The sequence below is a fragment of the Platichthys flesus genome, chromosome 10, assembly GCF_949316205.1.
Source record: "Platichthys flesus chromosome 10, fPlaFle2.1, whole genome shotgun sequence".
Lineage (NCBI taxonomy): Eukaryota > Metazoa > Chordata > Actinopteri > Pleuronectiformes > Pleuronectidae > Platichthys > Platichthys flesus.
Genome location: NC_084954.1, coordinates 876,526 through 901,225, shown reverse-complemented (window position 1 = coordinate 901,225; position 24,700 = coordinate 876,526). Strand labels below are relative to the sequence as shown.

General features: G+C 43.3%; 1 protein-coding gene across 1 annotated transcript in view; it reads left to right on the top strand.

Annotated features, from left to right (window-relative positions):
* LOC133961685 (neuronal PAS domain-containing protein 3) overlaps positions 1-24,700 on the top strand; it is a 175,881-nt gene that overhangs the window by 111,278 nt on the left and 39,903 nt on the right. Inside the window, exon 5 of the mRNA XM_062396958.1 lies at positions 10,875-10,964. Coding sequence (XP_062252942.1) covers positions 10,875-10,964 — 90 coding nt within the window. The remainder of the gene's footprint in view (positions 1-10,874; positions 10,965-24,700) is intronic.

Genomic DNA, 24,700 nt, shown 5'->3' with positions numbered 1-24,700 from the left:
CCCCACATTTTAAAAAGAAGCATTTGAACCTCTCTCCTCCGTCAGAAGGAACGTTCTCACACATGGAACAGACACAGGCTGATATTTAACTCTGTTCCAGATCAAATTAGGATTAACAAACCTCATTTGTTGCTGTCATTAAACTGTAAAGTACTAATGATCATTTGCATTCTGCGAATGATGAATCACGATTGCGGCGACTTCCAGCCGTTTCCTCCCAGTCAAACCAGTGCTCTCTCTCTCTGCATGTGCCACCGTGTTAAAAAACCATTTCCACCAGCACAAATGAACGAATACACGGCTGAATGGTGATGTTCGCACCATAACTGCAGCGATAATTGATTAAATGAGCATTGTAATTACATTTTCTCTTCCTAATATTGAAGATGTTATCAGTGTATCTTTTATCATTAAGTTAATCAGGAGCTAAGACGACATTAAAGAGAATGAGCGAGCGTGTGATTAGAGAGAGAGAGAGCGAGGGAAGGTTTTACTCAGACTTTATTGTTTTTGGGCCCTTGAGCACAATTCGTACATCTTTTAACTGCGTGTGCGTATGTGTGTGTGTGTGTGTGTTATAATAAAGAAGTGACCTGTCTGTACAGTGTGTCCCCCCCCCCCTCGGAAAGACACTTCTTGGTGAATCCTTATGCCTGATTGGTTGGTTTCCAGTCGAGGTTGATGTCACACAGATGTTTGTCGCTTGTGCGTTACCAGCTGCTTCATTAAGTTTGTCACGTTCCTCACGACTCGAGCTTGAGGTAGCTAGCAGCTAACTGTAGGCTAACCTGCTGCCAGAGCCATGAGGAGAGAGTGGTACCAACACAGTAACTGGACGGTAACAGCTGTGAACTTGATTGACACCTTCTAACGTCTGAGTGTCTGCATGGAAGGTAAAAACATCAGGGACCACAGCGCGAGCACACAGCGTACGGCTCTGCCACTGCACACGCCCATAAAAGAGAACAAGTTTGTGTTGAGAGGAACACAAGGAGGAAGAGGAGGAGGAAGAGGAGGAGGAAGAGGAGGAGTCGGGATCCTGACGTCTGTGCATCTGCTCTGTGTTGTGTGTCTGTGTTCTGGAAGGATGTCCTGAGGTTAAACTGCAGAGAACCAGCATCCATCTGGAGAACATTACACACTGCTGCCTTCACCCACACAGCATATGTGTGCGTGTGTGTGTGTGTGTGTGTGTGTTTGATTGCCCACGCCCAATCGTTTCTCATGAGGAAGACACCACATCTCGACTCCTCATCAACAGATCTGAGGTCTGTCAGAGACACACGACCTGTCACAGTAAAACTTCTGAGAAAACAAAAGAAACTGATCAGAAACAAAAACATTGAGTCGACCTCCGTTTGAATCAGTTCATCTCTGAGTCCAAGTTACAACTGGACTGAATTTACCTTTGACCTTTGACCTTCGACCATCAAGTTCTAATGAGCTCATGTGTGAGTCCAAGTTACTGCTTGAACCAGATTTGTAGAAATTCCCTCAAGGTGTTGTTGAGGGTTGTGTTAGCAAAGATAAGACGGACAGACGCACAAAACAAGACCCCCAGAAGGATTCACCTGACAAACACACACACACACCCCCCCCCCACCAGCATCATAATATAAACATTGTTGTTTCTTTATTGAACAAAAATGTTTTAACATCTGCGTTGTACATCTGTGACTGTAGAACACACACTGTGGTCAGTACACTGGACTACACACTCACTGGATTGGGACCTCTTAGATGCACACACACAACCAGACACACAACCAGACACAAACACACACAGTGACAGCCCTAGAGTAATAATTCCACTCTTCAAGTTATTGCTCAGAGCTCAATATCACTTTAATTCCCTGAAGAGGAGTGTGTGTGTGTGTGTGTGTGGGGGGGGGGGGGGGGTCACCTGTCCATGTGTCGATTGTTGCTTTTGATTAAAGAAGGTGCGGGGACAGCTCTCAGTGTCTTCAGTATCCCTCTCTCTCTCTCCCCCCCTCTCGCTCTCTATCTCTCTCTCTCTGACTCAGTGTCTCTCTCTATCCCTCTCTCTCTCTCCCCCCCTCTCGCTCTCTATCTCTCTCTCTGACTCAGTGTCTCTCTCTATCTCTATCTCTCTCTCTCCCTCTCCCTCTCGCTCTCTCTTTATCTCTCTCTCTCTGACTCAGTGTCTCTCTCTATCTCGCTGTCTCTCTCATTCCCTCTCTGTCTCTCTCTCTCTCTCATTCCCTCTCTGTCTCTCTCTATCTCTCTCTCTCTGACTCAGTGTCTCAAACGTGAATCTGAATATAAATACGTCTTATTAGTTTATAAAGAACACACAAAACAGAGGGTGCATCTATTCCCTCTCCCTCTCTCTTTTCTGTATTGACATGCTTTGACCTTTTTGAACCCCCTCTCTCTCCCTCTCTCTCTCTCTCTCTCTCTCTCTCTCCACCTCTCTCTATCCAAACCTCCATTTTCCTTCCCACCTCTCTTTCCTGTATTGACACGTTGACCTTTCTGTACCTTCCTCTTCTCCCCCATCCTCCCATCTCTCTCTCACCTCTCTGTCCAAGCCTGCTTTCACCCCCCCCCCCTCTCTCTCTCTGGAGCCCCCCCACCCCCCCCCCCTCCCCCTCCTCCTCCTTGCTATTGATTGGCTCATTTGATAGTTCTATCACCAATCAGCATGAAGTTGACCTTTTGGACTTGGCGATGATAGCAAAACGATGTGTGTGTGTTTGTCGAGGATGCGTTTTGCAGTGTGTGTGTGTGTGTGTGTGTGTGTGCGTCTGTTTTGACCTTTGCAGGCAGAATGTCAGGCCGACTCCTGACGCTGCTTGTCAGTGCATTAGTTGGACAGGAAGCAGTTCAGCTCTCGGACAGGAAGTCCCAGCTCCTGTTAGGACTGACAGTGAGTTGAACCTCGTGACCTGATTGGACAGAAAGTCTTTTCTGTTTCCTGATCGTCAGCTTCTTCCTCCAGCTTGATGGCTTCTTGCTCTGTTGGGATTTGATCAGTCTCATGCTGCATTGGAGCTCATCACAGGCACGGTTCTCCCTCATCGCTCAGCGGGGGGGCTTCCACCTCAGGGGGGGGACTGGTCTTGTTCCTCGGATCCATCGAGTTGAGCTCCTCCAGTGAAGTCTTGGCTCCTGGATGAACAATGCTCTCTGCAGGGATGGGGGTCCCGATGTCCGTCCTCCCCGGACAGCCCAGCTCATCCCTTCTCAGCCGTTTCCCACACATCGACCAGGTTCGATTCCGGTTCCAGCCTCGTCCACACTCGTTCCCTCAGCTCATCCTCTGTTCGGCGTCCTGCAGCTCGAGTAGCCGGGACTTTGGCCTCAAGCCCAACCCCCCCTCGTCCCGGGCTATCTCAGCGAGCAGCTGCTCCTCGGTGGCTCGCGGTGACACCTCCTTGTTCACCAGCTCCTGGAATTCAGCACGGCCCAGAACCTCCTTCAGAGCCTCCACCAGTTCCATGTCCGACTCTGAAGCTCCACACACTCCTCAGTGGTAGAACGTCACTTTCTGATTTCAAAACTCAATAAACATTATGTTTTCAATATTTTTTAAGATTATTGTCCCTTGGCCGAGGTCCAGCCGAACAGCCTGGTTCACAAAAAGAAGCAGGTGATGAAAATCAAACCTGGCAAATGTTGTGTTTACTGGAGCTGAGGGAGGACGTTTTATTGCCCCCGTGCAGCCGAGGATCTGCTGCTCCAGTTGTTCCAGTTGTTGTTAATGTGTGAACTGGGAGCAAACTGGGAACTAAATGAGTGAACTGTGCCTTTACAAACCCAGAGGGCCGGCCTGTAAAGAGCCGTATGCTCGGATGAAAAACACACAGACGCTCACACACACACATCAACATGCATTATTTAGCTCTGTTTATGATTTCATGTTTACACCTCACTACGTGTTCGGAGCTCGTAGAAACAAACTCGACACGTTTGTTGTGTTGTCTCTTCTCCGGGTGTCTTGAGTCTTCAGTCAGACTCCCGTGGGATTCCCTCAGGACTCGGAGATCACTTTAGAATCATTTCAAAACCTAATTGATTCACCTCGATGACCACGGAACTCGTGGACATGAAGGTGTCCTGGTTTTTCCTTCAGCCAGTGTAAAGCCTAAGGGGTGGGGGGTGCAGAGACCCAGTTAGAGTACAAACGCCCGATCGGGACTCTCAAAAACGTAGAGCTAACACGTCCATGTTGGGGGTGGGACGGTTTTCTTTATCATCACAACACCTGGTGTTCGATTGGTTAGGGAGTTTTCATAGACTTGTTCTACAAAATAAATCCAAGAGCACAGAAGAAGAACTGCAGCTTGAGTGCAAGCAACCAAATACAGAGTATTAGAGTGTAAGCGTACAGATTGAGCAATAAGACTGTACAACTCCTCCACCTCTGTCAGAGCCACCATCACAGAACTGACCTAAACACACCTGTCTCCTTCACTGTGTACCCTGTACCACACTCCGCTCCATACACTGGAACACTTACTACACATCATATGTGACATGTGTTAATATAAACCATATTATATCTAATTTTATACAATAATATTGTCTTTTGCACACTCTGTCTACATATTCTTACACTCATAGTATATTATATTATCTATTGTATCGTCAAATACTTATATTTATACCCGTACTATATATCATATATTATATCATACTCTTTGTATATTATTTGTATATATAAGTCTATATACACATATTTATACATATGTACATGTTATTATTACTATTATATTTACTATATTTACTATTTACTATTATTATTATATATACTGCTGCTGCCATTATTGCTATATACTGCTATTATATTGGTATAATTACTATCATATATAAATATATATTATGTTATATTATATACTATATATACTGTACTATTTTTATATACTGTCTAACTATAACATTACCATCATATCATCAGTACTATTAACATAATCTGCCACTGCACCTTATCTTCCTATTTATCTTGTGTTTCTGTTTTTATTCTTTCTAACTCAATATTTTTTATTGTTTTGTATTCAAATATACCGGCTGCTATGACGACTTAATTTCCCTTCTATCTATCTATCTATCTATCTATCTATCTATCTATCTATCTATCTATCTATCTATCTATCTATCTATCTATCTATCTATCTATCTATCTATCTATCTATCTATCTATCTATCTATCTATCTATCTATCTATCTATCTATCTATCTATCTATCTATCTATCTATCTATCTATCTATCTATCTATCTATCTATCTATCTATCTATCTATCTATCTATCTATCTATCTATCTATCTATCTATCTATCTATCTATCTATCTATCTATCTATCTATCTATCTATCTATCTATCTATCTATCTATCTATCTATCTATCTATCTATCTATCTATCTATCCATCTATCTATCAAGCAGAGTAAATCTCAGCTGTAACCACTTGAGATTTGTTTTAAGATTTAAAAAGCCTAGTGTTGTGTGTTGTTTGTTGATCCTGTAGTTTCCAGGTTCAGGATACAAAAGGTAGAATTACACAACAGGTCTGAGATCTGCCTCTGTGAGTTAAATAGAAATAAAGTTGAACACATCATCTCGTGCTTCAGGTGCTTTGGACGTTTTTTTAATGCAAATCCAGCGTCTTGAACCCGTTCTCCAGTTTCCCCGGCGTGCCTGTGACGGAGCTGAATTCAGCCTGAGCTGCTCTGAGTGGATATTGTTTTGCTAGAGCAGTTCTTCCAGGAAAAAAAAATAAAACACGTTGTCAGCGAATACATTACCGCCGACATTTCGACACTTGCCAGATTCGCTAATTAACATTTCCTCATTACGTTGATAAAAAATGTAATCCGGGTGGCATTATGTTTCCTTCACAACGTATTTGCTGTTGCAAATCAGTGCTGTTCTTAAATGTAATTTCCAGGAGACAGGATGCTGTCCCAGAAGAGCGGAGGCTGTTACAGCAGCGCGTTAATATTCATGGTTTTTGGAATGATATGTTCACGTGTCGTATCGTCCACATACTTAAGGCCATATTCTTTTTTCTTGTATTCCTCCCCGGCTCCGTTTTCCTTCCCTTTCAAATCGTTTAAAACTTTTTTCTCTTTGTTTTTCTATTTGTCGTTAATGCTCTTTGTTTCTCCTCTTTCTCTCTGAATCCATCTCTTTTCCCCGCTGAGCTTCTCTTTCTCTCTCCTGCTTTTTAATCACTTTCTCCTTCCACTCGCTCTCTCTTTGTTTCATGATTTCTTTATTTGTCGCCTTCCTATATATCACCCTCTTCCCCATTTTCTGTCCTTTTTACAATTCATTTGTTCTCTCCCTCTCTCTCTCTCTCTCTCTAAAACACATACACACTCACACACACACACACAATCTGTTTTTCAATTTGTCATTAAGAGGCAAAGAGCTAGACAGTAACATTTAAACCGCCCGTTCTGAATGGTTAAAAGATGGCCTTTTCTGTTGTGTATACGTGTGTGTGTGTGTGTGTGTGTGTGTGTGTGTCTGTGTGTGTGTGTGTGTGTGTGTGTGCGAGGGCGATCGATGCAGTAATCTGCAGGAGGTGGAAAGCAGAAGGAGCGAACCATTCAGCAACGCTCACTAATCAATTGCAATTCTTTCTTTTACTGTCTGAACGGCCAGATTTAGACATTTGTGTGTGTGTGTGTGTGTGTGTGTGTGTGTGTGTGTGTGTGTGTGTGAACGTGTTGTTAATTCTTTCTTTTACTGTCTATGACCCTACATTTAGGTGTGTGTGCCTGCGTATATCTGCCTTTCTACTTTTTATAGATTTCTTTACTCTGTGTGTGTCCAGGTTTCTGTGTGTGTGTGTGTGTGTGTGTGTGTATGTGTGTGTGAGTGTGTGTTCATACATATAGATTGTCCTGAGGGTGGCGCTAGAGGAAAGGTTGCCTTGTGCCGGCAAAAACCCATTGAGGTCCAGTATCTCTTTAACATGTAAAGGGTGCATCCTGCAGGGAGCAGGAATGAGATGAGGAGATAACTCACTCCACAGACGTTTGATTTGTTAAGTGATGAAACCACATGTCATGATAGATTCAAGTCCCACCTTCATCACGTGGTCTTCATCAGCAGGTGAGCGTCACATGATCAATCGTTGTTTAGAGAGACCCCTAGTTGCAGAAGACTGAACATCACGTGTTTAAATCCCTTTAATCTCATTGATTTCAGAAGCTTCATTGACTCAGTTCAATAGTTGAGTTGAGTCAACTTTCATGTTGTTTGTTTTAGTTTCACTGCAAAACACTTTGATGCTTTCACACAATCCGGTTAATAGAACAAAACATTTCACTATGACACACACACACACACACACACACACACAGCGGATGCTATACATACAAAACACATCAGGGCAATCCGCCCACACACACAGAATGAAATAAATAAATACACAATCAAAATTGCAATTACCTGCAGAATTTGTGAAGGATAAACAAATCTGTGTCCCCCAACAACAAACACACACACACACACACACGCACACAACACAAATGCAGAGAGTGGCGTTAGCGCTCTAGTTAGCATGCTGAAATGAATACAGTTAGATCCAAAGCAATTTCCTTTTATTTATCTTAGCAGCGGCGCATAAATAAAGGCAAGGGCATCCAGGCAATTAGCATAATTACTATGAGGCGGTCAGACCCTCTGTGATTTCATAAAGAGACACACACACACACACACACACACACTCACACACACACACATTTAGGCTCTTGCCACAGGGTGTGTGTGTGTTTGACACAGTCAGAGGGAACAGATAGAGACAATGGCTATGAGAGTGTGTGTAAGAATGTTAGCGTGTTGTTTTCTTTGTGTGAGTGTGTGTGTGGGTTTGTGACTCTTTCTGTAGGGTCCATTTATTCAACCTTAAATTGTGTGTGTGTGTGTGTGTTTTCTACTTGTTTGTTTTTTACTTCTGTGCGTGTGTGTTTGCGTGCAGTAGTCGTCCTTGGTCTGTCTGCACTTCTCACACACATACACACACAAACACACACACCAATCCACAGTTTGTGTGTGTGTTTGTTATTAATATGCAAATACCAGTGAAAACAGCAAAGGGCATGAAAAACAACATCTCAGAAAGAGGCTGAGGTCAGTTTCACTTCTGCTTCCTCTGGTTTCACTGAATCTATTTCATTTTGTGTATTTGTTTGTTTAATTGTTGTGGAATTTGACCTGTTTACATGCAAATGTTCATGTGAAACACAAACTAAAGTTAAGATTAAAATATTCCTACCTCACGACATTAGCTGGTTGAGGCTGATTGTGTGCTGGACTGGTTCAGACCTGGTTTGGGCTCAGACCAGATGTGGATCAGGTCTGGATCAGATGTGGTTTTCAGCAGCATCTGGATTGACCTGGCTCCGGACCATGGATCATCTCATCGTGTATCCGTAACCCAAACGCACTCGGCTGGTTGGGTGTGTGTGTGTGTGTGGGGGGGGGGGGGGGGGGGTCTCACAACCTTTCATTGACCTTCGGAGACACAACGACCTTGTGCACGACTCCTGGTTCGAACCGAAAGAGGCTTCAAACAACAAGAGAAGAAGAAAGTGCGTGCGGTGTCACTGCTCTAATCACCTGAGGCCTGTTTGACCTCCAGGAGGCGACGTGGGACGCAGTCAGCAAGGTCACGCTTGTTTACATCACATCTGTGTGAGAGAGCCGCTGTTTACATCAGCGTCATATCAGCATAATTTACAAACATGCTTCCAACCTTTCAACGCGCCTCCTGCTTCTGATTAATCCGTCTTAATCCGTCTGAAAGCAGCAGATTCGCTCCCCGGCACCTGGAGCGGCTGCTGGGATCTGAACCCAGACCTCAATCAGGCCGGATGACGAGTGTGTGAAAAGAGAAAACACAGGTTGTGATTATCTCCACATCGTTTCCACTGCTGCGTCCTGAAGTCCTCTGTGACCCCTGTGGAGTGGGGGGGGCAGGTTTACACTCATAACACCACAGCCTTCTCCCATAGACACAGAGAACCAGTCACATCTTTTCCTTTCCATTAAGGTCTTTTATTAAAATAAGAATAAAAATAATGTTTGATTCACAATCCTCTTCCCTGTTGAATGTAATGTGAATCGATGGGTGTAATTAAAGATGGACGATATTACAGCTCTGTGAAAGTGAAGCCATCTTATCTTGGCCGCCCCCTGGTGGCTGGCTGCAGCATAGCTCTTCAACCTGCCTCCTCCACGTTAGCAGTGGAGTACTTTTGATTAAGTGAAGGATCTGAATACTTCTTCCACCACATATATATATATATATATATATATATATATATATATATATAAATTATTCACAACCTCTTCAGATCGTGGTCGTGTTGGAACCAGCTCAGATCACAGCACGCCTTACAGCCTTTGATGCTAAGCTAGTTAGCATTAATGATGTTTTAAATGTCACTACAGGATCATTGACTTGTTAAAGGACAAAGACACTTTGTCGTGTGAAGGGCGACAAATTTATATCATGTCTACAAACGCTGATCTACCACAACACACACACACAGACACACACAGACACACAGACACACACAGAATGAGTCAGGGTCTGTGTTAATGAGGAACCCAGCGTGGACGGACATTGATGAGGCTCAATGACGATTAGCATCTCATTAGCATCTCATCAGCTGAGAGGGTCAGACTGAGCAGACACAGGCAGGGAGCAGCCATCACACACACACACACACACACACACACACACACACACACACACACTGAAAGGTGAGGTTAAAGGGTAAAGGTTAAGGGCCAAACATCACTTCCTGTGAAAGTCTAAAGTTCCGTCCCATCCAAACACTGAGCTTGTGTCTTGTCTTCTGCTGTTGTGTGTCCTCCTCTCTCTACGTAGACTGTTCGTACTAATAACAGTCATTCATCTACAGTGTATCCACCGACACACACACACACATACACACACACAGTACCTCAGACACACTCATACACACACTCAGACGCACACAGAAACACACAGACCTGGTGTATCAGCAACAGTAGTGAACCACATGTAATTAACCTGACTGACCTCCAGAGTATTACTGCATCTGTCGGTGTGTGTGTGTGTGTGTGTGTGTGTGTTTTCTGAATCATCGTATTGTGCTCGAGGAGTTGAGTGTTCTGCCATGATCATTGTGTAACGACGACATTAGACACACCCAGACCTGCCTGTGTGTGTTTGTGTAGTTTTTTGTGCATATGGTTGTGATACTCTCCCGATGTTGTGTGTTCAAACATGATGCTCTCGTTAACACACAACTACACACACTCACAGGGGAATATGAGGCAGAGACTGTAAATAAAGATGCAGCGACATCACAGCTCTTAAAGTTGTTGCCAAATTGTCTTGATCTCCCCCTGGTGGCTGGTGAAAGTACAGGTCATAAACCCCACCTCCTCCATGTTAGCAGATGGGACATGTGTGTGCATGCATCATCACATGTTGTGACGGCTTTAATATGCAACTATTTTATATGTATTTATTTTGTAATGGGGACTCCTTACCTTACAAAGTTATTGAACAGAATAACACAAAGGAGGAGCGTCTTAACAACATTGGTCATACAACTTTAAAATATATAAATATATTACTGGACAAAGCAACATTACCACTTTGATTCTCAATCACTCAAAACTGTACCAACACAAAAACCTGCAAACCTTAAACTTTCAAAATAACAAAACAAGTTCCCAGTTCACAAACCGGACGGAGTTGATGTCTCAGTGTTTAACACAACTCGACTGAACATGCATAGCGTGTTCAGATGACACACATGAGCAGGGTCACGTGTGTTCATCAGCTGTTTTCTAAGTGTCTCTGAAGTGAATTCATCCTCCGGGTGTGTCTCTGTGTTCTCAGTCTCTGGACGGCTTCGTGTTCGCAGTGAACAAAGAGGGACGCTTCCTCTACATCTCTGAGACCGTCTCCATCTACCTGGGCCTGTCACAGGTAAGTCAAACAGCTGTCCCCCTGTCTGTCTGTCCTGTGTCTGTCTGTCCCTCTGTCTGTCTGTCCCTCTGTCTGTCCTCTGTCTGTCCCTCTGTCTGTCCCTCTGTCTGTCTGTCCCTCTGTCTGTCTGTCCTATCTCTGTATCATTCTTAAAAAGATCAATCTGAAACATGGCTTTTCACACGACGGTCACAGTATTTTTGTCTCTTACAAATCTTCCAGTCTTCCTCTCTCTCTCCCTCTGTCCTCTCTCTCTCTCTCTCTCTTCTCTCTCTCTCTCTCTTCCTCTCTTCCTCTCTCTCCTCTCTCTCTCTCTCTCTCTCTCTCTCTCTCTCTCTCTCTCTCTCTCTCTCTCTCTCTCTCTCTATCCCTCTCTCTCTCTATCCCTCTCTTCTATCATTACCAAAGACAATTCCCAACAAATTAAGGCTCATTTAAAATCTCATCAGCTCGTCGGACGGTTGTTGATTTGTGCAGCGAGCGACAACGCATATTTTATAGCTGTGTGTGTGTGTTTGTGTGTGTCTGTGTGTGTGTGTGTGTGTGTGGCGGGACACTTCATTGTACTTTGTCAGCTTGGTAACGAGTTCTGTGTCTCAATTGGTTCACTCTCCACCAGTTCCTGTTAATAGAGACAGGCGTCCATCCTGAAGGTCGCCCGAACGACCTTGGAGACGCTAATAAGACGGTATTGACAAGCTGTGTGTGTGTGTGGGGGGGGGGGGGTGCTGATTGAAAGGGACTCAAACCTTGCTCTCATACATGAGCTCGGGAGGATGTTCTCCAGAGGATGGTCTCCAGAGAATGTTCTCCAGAGGATGTTCTCCAAAGAATGTTTTATCTAGAGGATTTTCTCCAGAGGATGTTCTCCAGAGGATGTTTTTATCTAGAGGATTTTCTCCAGAGGATGTTCTCCAGAGAATGTTTTATCTAGAGGATTTTCTCCAGAGGATATTCTCCAGAGAATGTTTTATCTAGAGGATGTTCTCCAGAGAATGTTTTATCTAAAGGATTTTCTCCAGAGGATGTTTTATCTAAAGGATTTTCTCCAGAGGATGTTCTCCAGAGAATGTTTTATCTAGAGGATTTTCTCCAGAGGATGTTCTCCAGAGAATGTTTTATCTAAAGGATTTTCTCCAGAGGATGTTCTCTAGAGGATGTTCTCCAGGGGATGTTCTCCAGAGAATGTTTTATCCAGAGGATGTTCTCCAGAGAATGTTTTATCCAGAGGATGGTCTCCAGAGAATGTTCTCCAGAGAATGTTCTCCAGAGGATGTTCTCCAAAGAATGTTTTATCTAGAGGATTTTCTCCAGAGGATGTTCTCTAGAGGATGTTCTCCAGAGGATGTTTTATCCAGAGGATGTTTTCCAGAGGATGTTCTCCAGAGAATGTTTTATCTAGAGGATGCTCTCCAGAGGATGTGCTCCAGAGGATGTTCTCCAGAGGATGTTCTCCAGAGGATGCTCTGTAGAGGATGCTCTCCAGAGGATGTTCTCCAGAGGATGTTCTCCAGAGGATGTTCTGTAGAGGATGCTCTCCAGGGGATGTTCTACAGAGGGTGTTCTCCAGAGGATGTTCTCCAGAGGATGTTCTCTGGAGGATGTTCTCCAGAGGATGTTCTCCAGAGGGTGTTCTCCAGAGGGTGTTCTCCAGAGAATGTTTTATCCAGAGGATGTTCTCCAGAGGTTGTTCTCCAGAGGGGTTGTTTGTGGAGCCTGCAGACTTTCTCCTGTTGAAAACTCTGATTCCCAAGTGAGCTCATGTGAGAAGATTCACTCCGAGCAAGTGAGCGGGTGAGTTGATGACACAACAGACGCAAAAATTAAGAAAACACAAAGAAAAGGATGAAAAACATGGAGACTCTAGATCTTTGGTGATAAGAGCTGATGTGCTGTGAACAGAAAGCTGTGAGGAGCAGAGGATCTCCTGCTGCGCTGTCCTTGTGTGACAGAGAAGGTCTGGACCCAGTTGAGTGGAAGTTCTCCAGAGTTCATGTCTGAAATCAGCTCTACACAAGGTCTCTCTCTCTCTCTCTCTCTCTCTCTCTCTCTCTCTCTCTCTCTCTCTCTCTCTCTCTCTCTCTCTCTCTCTCTCTCTCTCTCTCTCTCTCTCTCCATTAGTTTAACGTGAACCCATCGTTCTGTAGATCCGATGTGGAAACTCTCAGATCTGTGATCGAGGAAAGAAAAAGGCCAATCAGTTTACCAAATTAAAGAGGAAGGCACATCACCCCCACACCTCTCTCCCCCTCTCTCCCCTCTCTCTCTCTCCCTTTCCTCTGTCACTCTATCTCTCGCTGCCCCCCCCTCTCTTGGATTAATTCCCCTCACCAGGATTGATTGATGATTTCTATCAAATAATTGATTAATTGTCAAATCGTGTCCCCTAAGCTTTTCCGCCAGCTCCTCCGAACTGGTTATCTTGTTCTCTCGGCTTTTATCAGCTGCTGAAGAAGTGGCACTCCGCTTTTAAAAGTAAAGACAGAGAGAGAGAGAGAGAGAGAGAGAGAGCGAGAGAGAGAGAGAGAGAGAGAGCTTGTCTTTGCCTTGTTGGAGTCTCACCCTGTAATCCTACATGTGTACACAGAGTTCATCAACCTCTGTCCTCTTAATTGCTCTTCCTTCCCCCTCTTCCTCTTTAATCACTGCCAGTCCCTCTTCTTCGTTTTTTTTAAAGAAGGAAAATATATCGCTAATTATTTTTCATCTTTAATGAGATCGTCGTGGTGGGGGGGGGGGGGGGGGTTTGCAGAGTTTTTTCTTAAGCCTTTTGACAAATTGACGAGGTTATGAATTTCCCTCGCTCGGTGGCCGAGCCGATGCCGAGGCAGATTTATGTGTGAAGAGGATTTGTCAGTTTAACTCGTTTGTTCGGAGCCGGCGGACGTGGCCGGCCAATCAAACAGCCCGTTAATAGAGTCATTAACAAAGAGCTCGGCTTCAATTAAACACGCCCCCCCCCCTCACCTTCTTCCTGAACATTGCTTCTCATAAAGTTGAGGAGCTGGAGTTTGAAATGGCTGCAGAGGTTTAAATTCAGATTTAATATTCTTATTTATTGTTTACATTGCAAAGAAATCAATAACAAGCATCAACAGCATCGACATCCACACGAAATCTGTGTCCTGGTCAAAGAGCTGTGTCTCTAACACCCTGTTGATCCAACAACACAGCACTGTGTGTGTGTGTGTGTGTGTGTGTGTGTGTGTGTTCATGTACAAGTACATATAAATGTTTTTGTACGTTTGCATGTGTGTTTCTGTTTATGAAACCAGGCAATGCTTGCAGCTGCCCTCTTAGTGATCTAATTGAGACATGTGTGTGTGTGTGTGTGTGTATGTGTGTGTGTGTGTGTGTGTGTGTCTGTGTGTGTGTGTGTGTGTGTGTGTGTGTGCAGCAGATGGCAGTGTGTCCTCTGCTTGATGGTCCAAAGGAAAATAATAACTGCATCGTAGCAGCCAGACCCAAATTAGTCTGCTGGACTCTCGCCCGTTACGCCCAAATATGGTCGCAGCCAGTTCTGCTTCATGCCAGGCCAGCATATGCAGCGGCACGGAAGAACACACACACACACACACACACACACACACACACACACACATCCATGCCTGACACACAGGTGGTATACAGAATTTGGTTTTAAAAAGGCGTCTCCTCTCTTGTCCTCCGAGTCGTCTTTGTATTTAAGAACAGAGATCTGTGTCTGTGACTGGAAGCTGACACATTATCCATCAAGCAAATATAAAAACAAGAGAAAACGTCAAACTTAAAGTTTTTCATCAAAGTTACTTGAAATCAGACGTTCAGAGAACTGAGAGCTGAACCTGGATCAGGTCTGATCAGGACAAAGGAAACAAACGGTGGAATGAGCCTTTAAATCCTCTGCTACAGAGGATGTGCAGGGCGATCGAGAGAGCCTCTCTCTCTCTTTATCCTATTGTTCACTGGATTTCTGTGTGTGTGTGTGTGTGTGTGTCCGTGCGTGTGTGTGTGTGTCAGGGGTGTGTCAAGCGATTTGTTTCTGCCTTTGTCATTTAAATAGCCTCTCTGGTGTTCAGATATGCTACCACACACACACACACAAGGTCATTTTTGCTCGCACACACCAGTGCACACGTGGGTTATTGTGCTCACTACACACGCACACACACACACAGACACAGACACACACTTACACACACATACAGGGTCATTGGAAAGCGAGGCAGAGCCTGATCTCTGCTCTTTCACTCCAATCCACATTCCCTCAGAGAGGCAGGCTGGCAATAACACACACACACACACACACACACACACACACACACACACACACACTCCCAGTATTCCCAGTGGGCTGCTGCTGGTCTGCAGGGGAGCATTGAATGAATTAGCATTAAGCAGCTCCAGCAGACTGTGGGACGGCTGGCTCCTCCTCCTCTGGTCTCATTACGTCCTCACTGACGTCTCTGTCCTTCACATGACAACACGGCTCCGCCCCCTTTCAGAGATCAATGATGATGGTTAAAGAAGAAACATCAGTCAAAGTATTAAATATGGAAACATAGCGCGGGATGTCCCAACATATATCTAGTGTTATTATTAATATATAATATAAGTGTCCCTTCGTCCTGTGTCTCTTCATCGTGGAGAACGAGTCTGAAGCGTCAATAACTAAATTAGAATAAACTCAGTTTCATACTTTGTGCATCTTTTGTTTTTCATGGATCCAGAACACAGATAAAAACACTTTTCTCTTCTTTATCAATATTGAATCTTCAAATGAATTTCTTTCTTCTTTTCCTCTTTATTTATCTGTTCTCTCCATTCTCTCATTCTGTCAGGACAGTAGTTTCTTTCTTTTTATTCCGTTTCTTTATCTATTAAGCCTGTTTTGATTAATTTATATGTTGCTTTTAATTTCCACGCTTTTTATTTTTTATTATAATTTTACCCATTCAATTTGTAATTATTAATATTTCTCATTTTTGTTTCATTTGTTAATTGATTAAAGTTTCTAATGTTGTTATATTTTCAACGTAATAGTTAATATAATTCAATTAAGTATATACTTCATTGCTTATTATAGATTTATTAAAATTCATTTTTTATTTCATTAACTTTAATATCTGTTTCATTCCATTAAATCTATTTCAATTTAATTTATTCTTTTTCAGATATTCTTATATTTTAGTTTCTTTTTAAATCCAATATTTTTCTTATTTATTGTCCTTTATTATTTTATTTCAATAAGACTTAAGAAAATATACTAAACTTAAATCAAAGTAGTCTTTTAAACATTCTTTCCCATTATTTAGATTTTCTCTCTCTTTCTCTCTATCTCTCTCTCTTTCTCTCTCTCTCTCTCTCTCTCTCTCTCCCTCCCTCCCCCCCTCCCTCTCCTGTCATCTGTGATTGAGACGAGGAGATCGTCCATTTGCATGAGGTCAAAGAGGGGCATTCTGGGAGATGGAGGAGTGAGGAGACGGGGTGAGGATGATGATGAGAAGGAGGCCGGACAGGAAGAGAGGTCACAGTTAATTGAGCCACTCTGGTGAACTCATGTTCACGCACACACACACACACACACACACACAGTGAAAGAGAGAGAGTATCATTCATAATTAATCGCTCCGACTCCGGAGCTTCTATGTTATTCTGATAATATGATATCTTCAATAATTATAATAGAGGTGTGTGTGCGTCTCTGTGTGTGTGTTAGTGTGTGTGTGTGTGTGTCTGTGTGTGTGTGTGTGTATAAAAGATGGAGGGATGTTGCTAGAGGAAAACATTTAAAGAAAATGAAAAGAAGAAAGAAAGAAAAGTGATGAACGAAGACGAAAAGGAAACAAATTAAAGTTTAATTTAATTGAATGGATGAGAGAAGGGGAGGAGCTTTAAGGACTAAAACATGTACAAACACTCACATTGATAAAAGACACACACATGTACAAACACACTAACGTGGATACACACACAGACACTGATGAAGACAAATAAACACAAACTGACGCTAATGAAGAAAAACACACACACACATGTGCACACATAGACACTAATGAAGACGAAGACCTGCAGACAGACACACTAACACACATGATTCAGTTTATCTAAACAGATTGTTAAGTATTAGTTATAGTATTTAGTATCGTGATTAATTGTAGTTGGTGTTTGATTATTTTTAGTTTTGTGAATAGAAGAATCAAATTTAAAAACAGCAATTATTACTTTTCAATTTTCACAATTTTAAGATATTGTGATTTTGCTTTTATTTAACTTTTTCATTTTACTTTTTAGTTAAAAATGTAGAGATCATTTTTACTGACGTTCAGTCAGAAAAGATGAAGCCTGAGTTCTGTTTCCATAAATACACTAAAATTAAGTTTGGTTAAAACAACAGAGAATCCTTGTTCTTACTGCTTGTCCCTCAGATCCTGTCTCTTTACGTATAGTGTGTGACTGTATAACTTTGTGTGTGTGTGTGTGTGTGTGTCTGTGTGCACGTGGTGTCTAGACACTAGGCTTTATGTGCAGCTGCCATTGAAATGGATGAAGCTGCAGCTCGAGGTCAGAGGTCAACCTCCACCTGCACGGCCAGGATTTAAAGTCAGAGGAGAAGCTTTCATACATTATAGACAGAGAGAGAGACAGAGAGAGAGACAGAGAGACAGACAGCGGGGGGTGAAGCAGGGACCTGTCAAAGGTCACACACACACACACACACAGACACACACACTCTCTCTCAGCTGGTTATTTAGCTCCATACACACTCGGCTCATTCTCCTCTTCATGCATTAGAGAGGTGAGTGATGGAGGAAGGTGAGCTGAGCTGTGACCTCACTCTGTTCGACCTGGCAGCTTTAAACCCCCCCGACACGTTGGGATTCAGGCCCCCCCCTCACGTTGTCTTCTGCACTTCAGAGGGACGGGGGGGGGGGGGGGGGGCTGACCTCCACAAGGTCGAGAGGATCCACATCCACAGTCTGAAGTTTCACATGTTCTGAAGAACAAATGAAAACAGTGATTTGTATTTAAAACAACATGCTTCAGCTGCACTCACCTGACTCAGAGGTCAAGGGTCAGAGAATACTTTAACTCCAACACACACACACACACACACACACACACACACACAGACACACACACACACACAGACGCATCTTGTTAAGACTGTTGATGAGAATAGAGGAGTCAGTACAATGGACATGAGCTGGAGTTTTACATTTTTCTTTTTATTTGTGAGTAAAAGATATATTTACTTTCATATTTTATACTGTCTAAATATATAGATATGGCATATCGTGATTTTTTAAATATCATAGTACAAGTATTGGGATAAGTAAGTTTTAATTACAACACAACCGATATAAACACAACAGTAAAACCAAAGGTTAAATTCAGATTAAGACATGAAAACATATTTATATGAATCCCCACTCATCACATGTGGAGGAGTCTCAGCAGCAGTGTGTGTGTGTATGTGTGTGTGTGTGTGTGTGTGTATGTGTGTGTGTGTGTGTGTGTTTGTGGTGATGAAAGAACTTGTCACCCTGTGCAACAGTGCGCACAGAGCAATCAGACTCTGGACACACACACACACACACACACACACGCACACACTGCTCGTGGGATTCTTAGGACGAGGAAAAGAATAAACATTGAAGTGAAAGAAGGAGACCAGATTTAGTTTCTCATAGTTTCCAGATTCAGTTTTGATAGAAAGTCGTCAGATGTCTCCTCTCTCCTCCTCTCTCCTCTCTCCTCTCTCCTCTCTCCTCTCTCCTCTCTCCTCCGTCTCTCCTCCCTCCTCCTCTCTCCTCTCTCCTCTCTCCTCCGTCTCTCCTCCCTCCTCCTCTCTCCTCTCTCCTCTCTCCTCTCTCCTCCCTCCTCCTCTCTCCTCCGTCTCTCCTCTCTCCTCTCTCCTCCTCTCTCCTCTCTCCTCCTCACTCCTCCTCCTCTCTCCTCCTCGGTTTCAGATTTACAGCCGGTCATTTCTTTGGCGCGGTGGAAGCTGTAAAGAGATCAGCGTCGCCGTTCGAGTCCTGAATTGATGTTTGCTTTATTGAAGTGGGGGGGGGGCAGAATTGGGTGTGTACATAAGTGCATGGTAGAGTGCTTCAGACTGTGTGTGTGCAGCACGCATGACAAATGTGCGGACGTCTGATATATGGTGTTTTTGTGTCTCTCTTTGTGTGTGTGTGTGTTGAGAGGTGTGACTTTATATCAACATGGATCAGAGGTGACGTGTGTTCAACAGCAGTAACACACACGTGTGTTTCTTCTACACTCGTGAGGACTCACACTGACTGATCTCTGTTCAAACCTTTTATATCTCTACCTGAAACAATCTGAAGGGACAAACTATAACCTCCTTGTTGGAGGATAATCACTAGAGGAGAGGAAGAGGAGGGTGACTCCTCTTCCGAACCTCCTGGATTATTGAGTAGATAGGGACGGGGGGACGGGGGGGACGGGGGAGGACGGGGGGGACTGAGTGCAGGAGGTGAGTCAGGGGGACCTCCATGTGAATAAGGGGAGAGGTAAACTGGGAATGGTAATTAAGATCATTAAATGCAAATAAACACATCGACGAACGATCATCTTTATGGACAGGAGCAGATTGATTGACACCCGGCCGGTCGATAGGAAGCATATCGATCAGAAGGTGAGAGCTGGAGCTCCGAGTGGTTCTGACCTTCTGCAGCCGCAACGCGTGGAATGCAAAGAGCGCGTCCCTCACACGTCACTCCTCTCACCTCCTGCAGTCTGTAGGAGAACCAGGAGCAAGTGGTTCTACAGGAGGTTCCACGTTTCATGGACCTGAGCAGAAACTGAGCTCCGAAGAGAAGAGCGAGGTGGAACTGTAACTGACGGGCGAGTCACGTGTCTGATAAGAACCAATCAGGAAGAGAAGGTGTTTGTGTGCGTCCCCACAACAACGAGGGTTTCAAACCAAAACCACAGCAGCTCCAAGCGTCTGGGAAACTCTGGACATGGAGATATAAACACACTTTAACTCAAGACAGATTCCAAACAGGGATTCTCACAGAATCAGAATCAGAATCAGAAAGTATTTATTGCCAAGTAGGTTTACACCTACAAGGAATTTGCTCTGGTTATTGGTGCATACAATGAACATAGAAACATAAAAACATAGAAACACAATAAATACAACACACATAAGAAAAGCAATACAAATAAACAATATATATGTACTCACTATTTACTTCTTATTTACTCCCCTTTTTCTTATACTTATACAAAGTAACATTTATTTAGACATAAACATATCTAAACAAAATATAGATAAAAGATGTAAAAAGTGAAATGCAAAACAGTGAACAGTGTCAGATTGCAATATGCAATGTAATGCAGTATATTATAATATAATGAGGTCTTTTTATAAAATACAATCTTGTAACACGATCACAAAGAATATTTTCAAACAATATAATTAAGATTAATTTAAGCAAAAATAAGTAAATTACAACATTTCAAACTCTAGGTGTGAAATTATTGTGTTCAAGTAGCAAAACTATGTTAAAATAAGGAGAGATGATGATTCTCTTTATGTTGTTGTTTTAATTACAAATAAACTGAAGACTAGACACACACTGAAGAAACAATCAATCATCTTCTGCCCCTGAACATGTGAAATATCAGATTTTAATCTTAGACAAAGACTAAATGTGACAACAATTATCTGAAAACAACACAAAAACTGCTTCAACAAAATAATGTGAGCAGTGAGGTAACAACATAAACGTTCCAAGGCAAACAGTGTGATAGCAGCATTTCTGGAAGGTGCATTAAAGATAACTTGTTGAGATGAAACCCACAAAAACTACATATACATAATAATTAAATGATTCATAAAAGGAAGCAGCACATGAGGCCTGATGGGAACAAGACGTCTCTTTAAATCTGTTTAGAAACCTGAAGCTGTTTAAATGTGTTGACGTGAGTCGTCCTTCAAACGTTCATCTCAGACCTGCACTCTCCACACACTCTGTGCTCCTGCTCGCTAATGACACAGGCACTAATTTCCTAATGCCTCCTGTCAGCCCCGACACACACACACACACACACACACACACACACACACACACACACACACACACACACACACGATACACAAACAATGATTAATTCAGGTCTTCTAAATACACTTCTTCATTTCTATCTCTCCCTCACAAATCACAAACACACTCTTTCTCTGTTTTGCAACCAACTTTTCTAACTCGCACACACACACACACACACACCTACACTCTAATGACACATGGGCTAATTTGCTAATGTCCCCTGTCGCCTCAAACACACACATGCACACACACACGCGGTCGCACACATACACAAGTGTCTAGTTTACGCCTCGGTGTGAGTGATACCCCGACCATTACAGGCCCTTTATTTACACTGGCTTTACAAATGAGCCCTAATTACTGGGTCTTAATGATGAAGTCGGGCGAACGACGAGCGAGGTAGCTCTGTGGAGAGATAACGAGAGAGAGGTGGAGAGAGCGAGGGAGGGAAAGAGACGAGGGGCGGTGTTGGGGGGGGGAGAAGGAAGGAGGCGTTTGCTTGGAGGTTTTTTGTAAATGTCAAGAGCAGAGAGTTGATGGCTTCATCAATCCTTTATCCCCGAAAAACACCTGGAGGAGGAGAGGAGGGGAGCGGGAGATAAGTCAGGGAGAGGAGGTACAGAGGGATGGAGGGAGAGAGGGTAGCTAGAGGGAGAAGAAAGAGGAGGGGGAGGAGGGAGGGAGAGATGAGCCAAAGGGAGAAAGTTGGGAAGGAGGAAAGATAAAGGGAGGTGGGAAAGGAAAGGAGGAGAGGAAGTAGGTGGGAGGAAAATAGCTGCAGGGATGAGAGGAAGAGGAGAGAAGGAATGAGTGATGAGGAGGAAACAGGGAGGAAAAGAATAAAAGGTATGGTGGAAGGAGGAGGCAAAGAGATAAAGGGAAAGAAAGATGTATGGACAGAAGGAGGAAGGATGAGGAGGAGGGAAAGTGACAAGGTGATGAAGGTGGTATGGGAGGCGGAGGATAAAAAAAGAGGAGATGAATTGAAGAAGGGAAGGAAAGAGAGAACAAGACGAGGAGAGAAGGAGGCAAAGGAAGGATGGAGGAAAGGGAAGGTAAGATGATGAGGAGATGAGGAAAAGGGGAGAAGAGGAGGATGGGATGGAAGAAGGAAAGAGAAGAGAAGAAGGGCCAGGTTCTCCTCACAGGGTCTGAAGACCTGCTCATTACAGGACTGGTTCTCAGATCAGGACCAGTATGTTCTCAGATCAGGACCAGTATGTTCTAAGATCAGGACCAGTATGTTCTCAGATCAGGACCAGTATGTTCTAAGATCAGGACCAGTATGTTCTAAGATCAGGACCAGTACGCTCTTAGATCAGGACCAGTACGCTCTCAGATCAGGACCAGTACGTTCTCAGATCAGGACCAGTACGTTCTTAGATCAGGACCAGTATGTTCTCAGATCAGGACCAGTTTGTTTTCAGGCCTATTGAACCTGTGTTTTCATGTTTCATCACTTCTCTCCTTCTTCTCTCATCTCGTCTTCATCCTCCTCTTCCTCCTGTTTCTGATGTTTCGCTCTCTCTCTTTTCCCTCCCTCTCTTTTACCGTCTCTCTCTCTCTCTCTCTCATTACAGATCCATTACTTTCTCTTTATCCCTCTCTCTCTCCCTCTCTCTCTCTCTTTCTATGCTGCCACTGTCTGTCCTAATCTCCCTCGCCCCCCCTTCCACCCCGTCTCCTGTCGTTCCTCCTTTCCCCCCCCCCCCCCCCCCCCCCCTCTCATCTCCCTCTCCTCCTCCTCAGTGTAATGCAGGATAAAGACACTGGGATCACACATGGCCGAGTGGTAATGGCGGAGCGCCACTTAAATCCACTCATTTAAGTGCAAATCGGTGTCATTCTGAAGCCGCCGAGCAGATGCTGGGCCATGTCAGCATAACTGGATGTGACCACCGCTGGCTTAGAGTGTGTGTGTCTGTGTGTGTGTCTGTGTGTGTGTGTTCTGTAACCCCTATGGATTGTGTTGAAAGTACCTTTGCTTCTTAAATGCAGAAAACAGATAAATTGATAGGCGATTATAGTGAAGGATTTGTGCACATGGGTCTGTTTTAAAGCTTTCCTGTATGTGTGTGTGTCTGTGTGTGTTTGTGAGTGTGTGAGTTTGATTTGATATATAAGAAATATAAGAGTTGTTTCACAAACAAGTGAGAAAGAAGGGTTCTTGATGAAATACTTGAATAAAGTCAAATATCCCAAAGAGAATTACAATGTAGTATCAGAAAATAACGTTAATTGTTAAATTGTCTAAATAATCAGAATTTTTTTTATTATATTTTGGAAAAAATAGGAATCTATTTCCCTCTAAAATCAAACTCATTTTATTATTGCGTAATATAGCTTCCTCATTCTCATAATATTTAATATTAGTCTGCTTATATATAAAATTCTGTCTTTATTCGTGTGTAATATCACAACTTCATTTTCATAATATTACAACTTAATTCTCCTATAAGTAAAATTGTACTCTCATGGAATTATGCTTATTTTTCATAATATAGATTTTTATTATCGTACTATTATATTACTCTCTCTTGAAATCTCATATTTTATTCTTTAATAGATCAAATGTTCGTAGTGTTATATCACGTATGTGTCACTTATATCCTGTAGAGACTTGTTTAAAGTAAATAGAGTTTTTATGATTTACTGAATGAGACGTTTCTGATTCAAGCCAAACTTCAGTGTGTTCTCTCCACGCTGACACTCGATAACAAGCAGCTCATCTTTATTCAGCGCCAGGCGGCGGGTCATATTTAAATCATAAATGTCATTACAGTTCACTTCTATCTATAATGGATCCACAATCACAGGGAGATTAGGTGAATGTGTCGTCGGTGGTTTTCTCTCTCAGACTCGTTACGAGCGACGTGATAACGATGTTTAATTGTAATCTGTATTTAGCTGCTTCGCCTCCTGCACCCCCGCTGCCGCTCTAATGACATCACAAAGAGACGATAAACCTTTAATGAAAGATGCTCGTCCGGTTTTTAGCTTCTGTCATTTCAACTGGTGTGTCGTCATTCACACACACACTCACACACGGACAGGTGAACACACACACACACACACACACACACAGACAGGTGAACACACACACACACACACATAGGTGTAGCAGTGCTTGATAACCAAAGAATAAATGTCAGTTTCCAACCTTTTCTTCTTTGTCAATGAAAAGTGAGCGAAGTATTAACTCTGTTACTGATTATCATGGCCTTTGCTGTGTGTGTGTGTGTGTGTGTGTGTGTGTGTGTGTGCGTGTGTGTTTGTGTGTGTGTGTGTGTGTCTGTATCAATCAATAGTGTTTTAATGGAACACATGGGCAGAGACGAGGGAAACAGCTCATGTTTCTCAATAGCCTCTGTGACACAGTCTGTACTGTAACAGCGCACATAGACATTAAATAACACAAACTCAGACGCACACACACACACACGCAGACACACACTCAGCTTACAGGAATCTGATTAGTTTCTGGTTGTGAAAACTCAGACTTGGGCCTCGAACACATCTCGATGCGTCTTGATATCTGAGGCGGCGCTGCTCCATGATGGAGGGCAGCAGGTCCTCCCAGCATGCACTGCTGCTTCCCTTCACTACAGCCTCCACCTCCCCCCCGTTCTCTCTCTCCATCATCGTTTCATTCCATTAAATAACCTCCTCCCTCCC